This window comes from Mustelus asterias, unplaced genomic scaffold, assembly GCF_964213995.1.
Source record: "Mustelus asterias unplaced genomic scaffold, sMusAst1.hap1.1 HAP1_SCAFFOLD_1064, whole genome shotgun sequence".
Classification (NCBI taxonomy): Eukaryota; Metazoa; Chordata; class Chondrichthyes; order Carcharhiniformes; family Triakidae; genus Mustelus; species Mustelus asterias.
In genome coordinates this window covers 52,594-62,500 of record NW_027591009.1, presented here as the reverse complement: position 1 = coordinate 62,500, position 9,907 = coordinate 52,594, and the positions used below count along the sequence as shown (strand labels likewise).

Sequence of the window (9,907 nt, the reverse complement as noted above, 5' to 3'; positions counted from 1 at the left end):
TGTACCTACACCACACACGCGTGGGTTCAAGATGGCAGCTCCCCCACCCCCTTTTCCAATAGGCGCAGGCGATACATGCTGGGGTTGTCAATGACGCTCCAATCCCATACAGTGAGTGGAGAAAACGGGCAGAGTTAAGTGGTGACCATTCGGCCCATCGAATGTCTTTGGATCTCCAGTACCATCAAAGAACAAAGAACAATACAGCACAGGAACAGACCCTTCGGCCCTCCAAGCCCACGCCGCTCCCTGGTCCAAACTAGACCATTCTTTTGTATCCCTCCATTCCCACTCCGTTCATGTGGCTATCTAGATAAGTCTTAAACGTTCCGAGTGTGTCCGCCTCCACCACCTTGCCCGGCAGCGCATTCCAGGCCCCCACCACCCTCTGTGTAAAATACGTCCTTCTGATATCCGTGTTAAACCTCCCCCCCGCCCTTCCACTTAGAAAGGAAGCTAGAACTAGAGGGCACAGCCTCAAAATAAAGGGGGGTCGGTTTAAGACAGAGTTGAGGAGGAACTTCTTCTCCCAGAGGGTGGTGAATCTCTGGAATTCTCTGCCCACTGAGGTGGTGGAGGCTACCTCGCTGAATATGTTTAAATCACGGATAGATGGATTCCTGATCGGTAAGGGAATTAAGGGTTATGGGGATCAGGCGGGTAAGTGGTACTGATCCACGTCAGATCAGCCATGATCTTATTGAATGGCGGGGCAGGCTCGAGGGGCAAGATGGCCTACTCCTGCTCCTATTTCTTATGTTCTTATGAGGGATCTGGTCAAAGGACTTACTTAGCATTTGTTTTGTAATTTTGCGTACACTAACTCCGCAAGATATATATGTGCGTGTGTGTGTGTGAACACGGGCGGTGTGTGTGTGTACACGGGCGGTGTGTGTGTGTACACGGGCGGTGTGTGTGTGTACACGGGTGGTGTGTGTGTGTGTACACGGGCGGTGTGTGTGTACACGGGTGGTGTGTGTGTGTGAACACGGGCGGTGTGTGTGTGTGTACACGGGCGGTGTGTGTGTGTGTACACGGGCGGTGTGTGTGTGTGTACACGGGCGGTGTGTGTGTGTGTACACGGGCGGTGTGTGTGTGTACACGGGCGGTGTGTGTGTGTGTACACGGGCGGTGTGTGTGCGTCTCAGTATCTCCGTGTGTGCGTCTCAGTATCTCCGTGTGTGCGTCTCAGTATCTCCGTGTGTGCGTCTCAGTATCTCCGTGTGTGCGTCTCAGTATCTCCGTGTGTGCGTCTCAGTATCTCCGTGTGTGCGTGTACACGGGCGGTGTGTGTGTGTACACGGGCGGTGTGTGTGTGTACACGGGCGGTGTGTGTGTGTACACGGGCGGTGTGTGTGTGTGTACACGGGCGGTGTGTGTGTGTACACGGGCGGTGTGTGTGTGTACACGGGCGGTGTGTGTGTGTGTACACGGGCGGTGTGTGTGTGTGTACACGGGCGGTGTGTGTGTGTGTACACGGGCGGTGTGTGTGTGTACACGGGCGGTGTGTGTGTGTGTACACGGGCGGTGTGTGTGTGTGTACACGGGCGGTGTGTGTGTGTGTACACGGGCGGTGTGTGTGTGTACACGGGCGGTGTGTGTGTGTACACGGGCGGTGTGTGTGTGTGTACACGGGCGGTGTGTGTGTGTACACGGGCGGTGTGTGTGTGTACACGGGCGGTGTGTGTGTGTACATGGGTGGTGTGTGTGTACACGGGCGGTGTGTGTGTGTGTACACGGGCGGTGTGTGTGTGTGTACACGGGCGGTGTGTGTGTGTACACGGGCGGTGTGTGTGTGTGTACACGGGCGGTGTGTGTGCGTACACGGGCGGTGTGTGTGTGTGTACACGGGCGGTGTGTGTGTGTACACGGGCGGTGTGTGTGTGTACACGGGCGGTGTGTGTGTGTACATGGGTGGTGTGTGTGTACACGGGCGGTGTGTGTGTGTACACGGGTGGTGTGTGTGTGTACACGGGCGGTGTGTGTGTGTACACGGGCGGTGTGTGTGTGTGTGTACACGGGCGGTGTGTGTGTGTACACGGGCGGTGTGTGTGTATACGGGCGGTGTGTGTGTACACGGGCGGTGTGTGTGTGTGTACACGGGCAGTGTGTGTGTGTACACGGGCGGTGTGTGTGTGTACACGGGCAGTGTGTGTGTGTACACGGGCGGTGTGTGTGTGTGTACACGGGCGGTGTGTGTGTGTACACGGGCGGTGTGCGCGTGTACACGGGCGGTGTGTGTGTGTGTACACGGGCGGTGTGTGTGTGTGTACACGGGCGGTGTGTGTGTGTACACGGGCGGTGTGTGTGTGTGTACACGGGCGGTGTGTGTGTGTGTACACGGGCGGTGTGTGTGTGTACACGGGCGGTGTGTGTGTGTGTACACGGGCGGTGTGTGTGTGTACACGGGCGGTGTGTGTGTGTACACGGGCGGTGTGTGTGTGTACACGGGCGGTGTGTGTGTGTGTACACGGGCGGTGTGTGTGTGTGTACACGGGCGGTGTGTGTGTGTACACGGGCGGTGTGCGCGTGTACACGGGCGGTGTGTGTGTGTGTACACGGGCGGTGTATGTGTGTACACGGGCGGTGTGTGTGTGTGTGTACACGGGCGGTGTGTGTGTGTACACGGGTGGTGTGTGTGTGTACACGGGCGGTGTGTGTGTGTACACGGGCGGTGTGTGTGTGTGTACACGGGCGGTGTGCGTGTGTGTACACGGGCGGTGTGTGTGTGTACACGGGCGGTGTGTGTGTGTGTACACGGGCGGTGTGTGTGTGTACACGGGCGGTGTGTGTGTGTGTACACGGGCGGTGTGTGTGTGTACACGGGCGGTGTGTGTGTGTACACGGGCGGTGTGCGTGTGTACACGGGCGGTGTGTGTGTGTATACGGGCGGTGTGCGCGTGTACACGGGCGGTGTGTGTGTGTCCACGGGTGGTGTGTGTGTGTACACGGGCGGTGTGTGTGTGTGTACACGGGCGGTGTGTGTGTGTGTACACGGGCGGTGTGTGTGTGTGTACACGGGCGGTGTGTGTGTGTGTACACGGGCGGTGTGTGTGTGTACACGGGCGGTGTGTGTGTGTACACGGGCGGTGTGTGTGTGTGTGTCCACGGGCGGTGTGTGTGTGTACACGGGCTGTGTGTGTGTGTGTACACGGGCGGTGTGTGTGTGTGTGTACACGGGCGGTGTGTGTGTGTCTACACGGGCGGTGTGTGTGTGTGTACACGGGCGGTGTGTGTGTGTGTACACGGGCGGTGTGTGTGTGTACACGGGCGGTGTGTGTGTGTGTACACGGGCGGTGTGTGTGTGTGTACACGGGCGGTGTGTGTGTGTACACGGGCGGTGTGTGTGTGTCTACACGGGCGGTGTGTGTGTGTGTACACGGGCGGTGTGTGTGTGTGCGTACACGGGCGGTGTGTGTGTGTACACGGGTGGTGTGTGTGTGTACACGGGCGGTGTGTGTGTGTACACGGGCGGTGTGTGTGTGTACACGGGCGGTGTGTGTGTGTACACGGGCGGTGTGTGTGTGTACACGGGCGGTGTGTGTGTGTGTGTACACGGGCGGTGTGTGTGTGTGTACACGGGCGGTGTGTGTGTGTACACGGGCGGTGTGTGTGTGTACACGGGCGGTGTGTGTGTGTACACGGGCGGTGTGTGTGTGTACACGGGCGGTGTGTGTGTGTGTACACGGGCGGTGTGTGTGTGTGTACACGGGTGGTGTGTGTGTGTGTACACGGGCAGTGTGTGTGTGTACACGGGCGGTGTGTGTGTGTACACGGGCGGTGTGTGTGTGTACACGGGCGGTGTGTGTGTGTGTGTACACGGGCGGTGTGTGTGTGTGTACACGGGCGGTGTGTGTGTGTACACGGGCGGTGTGTGTGTGTGTGTACACGGGCGGTGTGTGTGTGTACACGGGCGGTGTGTGTGTGTACACGGGTGGTGTGTGTGTGTACACGGGCGGTGTGTGTGTGTGTACATGGGCGGTGTGTGTGTGTACACGGGCGGTGTGTGTGTGTACACGGGCGGTGTGTGTGTGTGTACACGGGCGGTGTGTGTGTGTGTACACGGGCGGTGTGTGTGTGTACACGGGCGGTGTGTGTGTGTACACGGGCGGTGTGTGTGTGTACATGGGCGGTGTGTGTGAGTACACGGGCGGTGTGTGTGTGTACGCGGGAGGTGTGCGCGTGTACACGGGCGGTGTGCGCGTGTACACGGGCGGTGTGTGTGTGTACACGGGTGGTGTATGTGTGTGTACACGGGCGGTGTGCGTGTGTACACGGGTGGTGTGTGTGTGTACACGGGCGGTGTGTGTGTGTACACGGGCGGTGTGTGTGTGTGTGTACACGGGCGGTGTGTGTGTGTACACGGGCGGTGTGTGTGTGTACACGGGCGGTGTGTGTGTGTGTACACGGGCGGTGTGTGTGTGTACACGGGCGGTGTGTGTGTACACGGGCGGTGTGTGTGTGTGTGTACACGGGCGGTGTGTGTGTGTACACGGGCGGTGTGTGTGTGTACACGGGCGGTGTGTGTGTGTACACGGGCGGTGTGTGTGTGTACACGGGCCGTGTGTGTGTGTACACGGGCGGTGTGTGTGTGTACACGGGCGGTGTGTGTGTGTACACGGGCGGTGTGTGTGTGTACACGGGCGGTGTGTCTGTGTACACGGGCGGTGTGTGTGTGTACACGGGCGGTGTGTGTGTGTGTACACGGGTGGTGTGTGTGTGTGTACACGGGCGGTGTGTGTGTGTACACGGGCGGTGTGTGTGTGTACACGGGCGGTGTGTGTGTGTACACGGGCGGTGTGTGTGTGTGTGTACACGGGCGGTGTGTGTGTGTGTACACGGGCGGTGTGTGTGTGTACGGGCGGTGTGTGTGTGTACACGGGCGGTGTGTGTGTGTGTACACGGGCGGTGTGTGTGTACACGGGCGGTGTGTGTGTGTACACGGGCGGTGTGTGTGTACACGGGCGGTGTGTGTGTGTGTACACGGGCGGTGTGTGTGTGTACACGGGCGGTGTGTGTGTGTACACGGGCGGTGTGCGTGTGTACACGGGCGGTGTGCGTGTGTACACGGGCGGTGTGTGTGTGTGTACACGGGCGGTGTGAGTGTATACACGGGCGGTGTGTGTGTGTGTACACGGGCGGTGTGTGTGTGTGTACACGGGCGGTGTGTGTGTACACGGGTGGTGTGTGTGTGTACACGGGCGGTGTGCGCGTGTACACGGGCGATGTGTGTGTGTACACGGGCGGTGTGTGTGTACACGGGCGGTGTGTGTGTACACGGGCGGTGTGCGTGTGTACACGGGCGGCGTGCGTGTGTACACAGGCGGTGTGTGTGTGTGTACACGGGCGGTGTGTGTGTATACACGGGCGGTGTGTGTGTGTACACGGGTGGTGTGTGTGTGTACACGGGCGGTGTGTGTGTGTGTACACGGGCGGTGTGTGTGTGTGTACACGGGCGGTGTGTGTGTGTACACGGGCGGTGTGTGTGTGTACACGGGCGGTGTGTGTGTGTGTACACGGGCGGTGTGTGTGTGTACACGGGCGGTGTGTGTGTGTACACGGGCGGTGTGCGCGTGTACACGGGCGGTGTGTGTGTGTACACGGGCGGTGTGTGTGTGTGTACACGGGCGGTGTGTGTGTGTGTGTACACGGGCGGTGTGTGTGTGTACACGGGCGGTGTGTGTGTGTGTACACAGGCGGTGTGTGTGTACACGGGCGGTGTGTGTGTGTACACGGGCGGTGTGTGTGTACACGGGCGGTGTGTGTGTACACGGGCGGTGTGCGTGTGTACACGGGCGGTGTGTGTGTGTGTACACGGGCGGTGTGTGTGTACACGGGCGGTGTGTGTGTGTACACAGGCGGTGTGTGTGTGTACACGGGCGGTGTGTGTGTACACGGGCGGTGTGTGTGTGTACACGGGCGGTGTGTGTGTGTACACGGGCGGTGTGTGTGTGTACACGGGCGGTGTGTGTGTGTGTACACGGGCGGTGTGTGTGTACACGGGCGGTGTGTGTGTGTGCACGGGCGGTGTGTGTGTGTGTACACGGGCGGTGTGTGTGTGTACACGGGCGGTGTGCGTGTGTACACGGGCGGTGTGTGTGTACACGGGCGGTGTGTGTGTACACGGGCGGTGTGTGTGTACACGGGCGGTGTGTGTGTACACGGGCGGTGTGTGTGTGTACACGGGCGGTGTGTGTGTGTGTACACGGGCGGTGTGTGTGTGTACACGGGCGGTGTGTGTGTACACGGGCGGTGTGCGTACCTGCCAGGAGCGGAATATCGAATCTTTGAGATGCCCGTCACTCCCGCTGCTTCCAAAGAGGTCGCGGGTACAGACGTCACAGCCGCCTTTTCCCGCCCAGGTCCAGACGGGGATGAAGAAGGAGTCGTCTGCGGTGACGTTCCGGATCTCGCTCTCCAGGAACAGCAGGAAGAGTCGGTGCCAAACTGGGAAGGCGGTGGAACGGTGGGCGTAAAATGGCCGCCCGTCCTCGTCCAGTGTCTTGGAGGTCAGGTGATGGACCCAGGTGGCCACGTTGAAGGCCGACTCGCGACGGAAGCTCCTCCGGGAGTTCGGGGCGGACGCCTCGCTGGCGTAGACGGCGTAGCGTTTGCTGAGCGTCACCTTGGACGCCTGGAGATTCCTAACGAACCTCCGGCGCTCCCCTGCCGTCAGGTTGGCCAGCTCCCGTCGCACCGCCAGGTGTCTCTCCCGGCAGCCCTCCCCCCTCCAGCCGAACCCGCACTCCCCGCAGTCCGCCCCTCCATAATTCCCCGCACACCAGCACAGCCACCGGAAGAAGTAGCCGGGCCATCCCAGGCGGAAATCGGCCCTCTCCCCCCGCCCGCCCAGCCCCCCCACCTCCCGGCACCTCCCGCGCCCCGAGGCTGATCCGCAGGGCGAGCCGTCGCCCCAGAAGGCGGGGCAGCACTCGCCCGCCTCCACGTGCGCCCGGTCGGCGCAGGGGAGGGGGATCTGAGCCCGGGCAGCCCCCAGGTACAGGAGCAACCACGCCACCCGCGACGCCCGGGCCATCGAGTCAGAGGGCCTGGGATCTGTGCGTCCGGCGGGCACTGAGTGTGTCTACTGCCCGTATCCGTGGCTTTATATTCGAACATCTCAACGCCACCATCCTACAGTCCTAGTTGTTTTCTGGCCAAGGTGACAGATTAGCATCAGTGAGCATTGGCTTGGACCCACCAACATCCTGCTTGGCTCCTGCGCAGAATTTACAACCTTGGCTTCAACCCCCTCTCTCTCTGTCCCCACTCTCTCTTGGATGGGGATATTGCCGAGTGCTTGCCAGCTCCACTAATGACCCCCCCTTCCATCGCTCCACTGATGATGGAGAGTGAACACAGTAAGAAGTCTAACAACACCAGGTTAAAGTCCAACAGGTTTATTTGGTGGCAAAAGCCACACAAGCTTTCGGAGCTCCAAGCCCCTTCTTCAGGTGAGTGGGAATTCTGTTCTCAAACAGGGCATATAAAGACACAGACTCAATTTACATGAATAATGTAGAGAGCAGACCCATGGTACAATCCAGGTTGGATTTGGTCTGCTTGGTCGATCGAACCAGGGCAGGACTTACTCAGTTAATGGTAGGGCATTGGGGAGAGTTACAGAACAAAGAGATCTAGGGGTACAGGTTCATAGCTCCTTGAAAGTGGAGTCACAGGGGGACAGAGTGGTGAAGAAGGCATTCGGCACGCTTGGTTTCATCGGTCAGAACATTGAATACAGGAGTTGGGACGTCTTGTTGAAGTTGTACAAGACATTGGTAAGGCCACACTTGGAATACTGTGTACAGTTCTGGTCACCCTATTATAGAAAGGATATTATTAAACTAGAAAGAGTGCGGAAAAGATTTACTAGGATGCTACCGGGACTTGATGGTTTGAGTTATAAGGAGGGGCTGGATAGACTGGGACATTTTTCTCTGGAGCGTAGGAGGCTGAGGGGTGATCTTATAGAGGTCTATAAAATAATGAGGGGCACAGATCAGCTAGATAGTCAATATCTTTCCCCAAAGGTAGGGGAGTCTAAAACTAGAGGGCATAGGTTTAAGGTGAGAGGGGAGAGATACAGAAGGGTCCAGAGGGGCAATTTTTTCACACAGAGGGTGGTGAGTGTCTGGAACGAGAGGCAGTAGTAGAGGCGGGTACAATTTTGTCTTTTAAAAAGCGTTACATGGGTACGATGGGGAGAGAGGGATATGGGCCAAATGCGGGCAATTGGGACGAGCTTAGGGGTTTAAAAAAAAGGGGCGGCATGGACAAGTTGGGCCGAAGGGCCTGTTTCCGTGCTGTAAACTTCTATAACTCAATGCCTCTTGTCTACAGGACCTACCTGGGCAGTTTTGCACCTTGCCGGATTGGATGCTAGCGTACTGGACGAGCTTGGCTACGGGAGCGGAACATTCTGGAGTTCGGGACTATTTACCTGACCTCATTTTCCAATCCCTCCATGATAGATGTTGGCAGGTGAATGGCCTCCCTCATGATTGCCCATGCATCAGCATCCTGTGGTACAATCACTCGTTTAGAAGGTATCGGAGCAGAATTAGACCATTCGGCCCATCCGCCTTGCCTGATGTCCTCCTCATCCCCAGTTTCCTGCCTTCTCCCCGTAAACCTTCAACCCCAATCCCAATGAAAGATCTGTCTCACCCCTCCTTAAATGTACTCACTGTCTCTGCGTCCTCCACAGATTCGCAACCCTTTCGGAGAATTAGTTTTTCCCCCAACTCTGTTTTAAATTTGCTATCCCCTTATCCAAAGACTCTCATCCTAAGATGGCCCCACAAAGAAAACACCCTCTCCACGTCTACTTTAGAAACATAGAAAAACTACAGCACAAAACAGGCCCTTCGGCCCCACAAGTTGTGCCGAACATATCCCTACCTTTTAGGCCTACCTATAACCCTCCATCCTATTAAGTCCCATGTACCCATCCAGGAGTCTCTTAAAAGACCCTATTGAGTTTGCTTCCACTGACGGCAGCCGATTCCACTCGCCCACCACCCTCTGTGTGAAAAACTTCCCCCCCAACATCTCCCCTGTACCTACCCCCCAGCACCTTAAACCTGTGTCCTCTCGTAGCAGATATTTCCACCCTGGGAAAAAGCCTCTGAGAGTCCACCCGATCTATGCCTCTCAACATCTTATACACCTCCATTAGGTCTCCTCTCATCCTACGTCTCTCCAAGGAGAAAAGACCGAGCTCCCTCAGCCTATCCTCATAAGGCATGCCACTCAATCCAGGCAACATCCTTGTAAATCACCTCTGCACCCTTTCAATCTTTTCCACATCCTTCCTGTAATGAGGCGACCAGAACTGAGCACAGTACTCCAAGTGGGGTCTGACGAGGGTCTTATATAGCTGCATCATTATCCCCGGACTCCTAAACTCAATCCCTCGATTGATAAAGGCCAGCACACCATATGCCTTCTTAACCACCTCCTCCACTTGCGGGGCCGATTTCAGAGTCCTATGGACCCGGGCCCCAAGATCCTTCTAATCCTCTACCGTACTAAGAGTCTTTCCCTTAATATTGTACTCCTTCATCCCATTTGACCTGCCAAAATGGACCACTACACATTTATCTGGGTTGAAGTCCATCTGCCACTTCTCCGCCCAGTCTTGCATCCTATCTATGTCCCTCTGTAACTTCTGACATCCCTCCAGACTATCCACAACCCCACCAACCTTCGTGTCGTCGGCAAACTTACCAACCCATCCCTCCACTTCCTCATCCAGGTCATTTATGAAAATGACAAACAGCAAGGGTCTCAGAACAGATCCCTGGGGCACTCCACTGGTGACCGACCTCCATTTAGAAAAAGACCCGTCTAAACCCACTCTCTGCCTCCTTTGGGCAAGCCAGTTTTGGATCCACAGGGCAGC

General features: G+C 57.5%; 1 protein-coding gene across 1 annotated transcript in view; it reads right to left on the bottom strand.

Moving 5' to 3' along the window:
• The window catches only part of LOC144487826 (tyrosinase-like), a 14,549-nt gene extending 7,513 nt beyond the window's left edge, over positions 1-7,036 (bottom strand). Inside the window, exon 1 of the mRNA XM_078205899.1 lies at positions 6,263-7,036. Within this exon, the coding sequence (XP_078062025.1) occupies positions 6,263-7,036 (774 nt within the window). The remainder of the gene's footprint in view (positions 1-6,262) is intronic.
• Between the last annotated feature and the right edge of the window lie 2,871 nt (positions 7,037-9,907).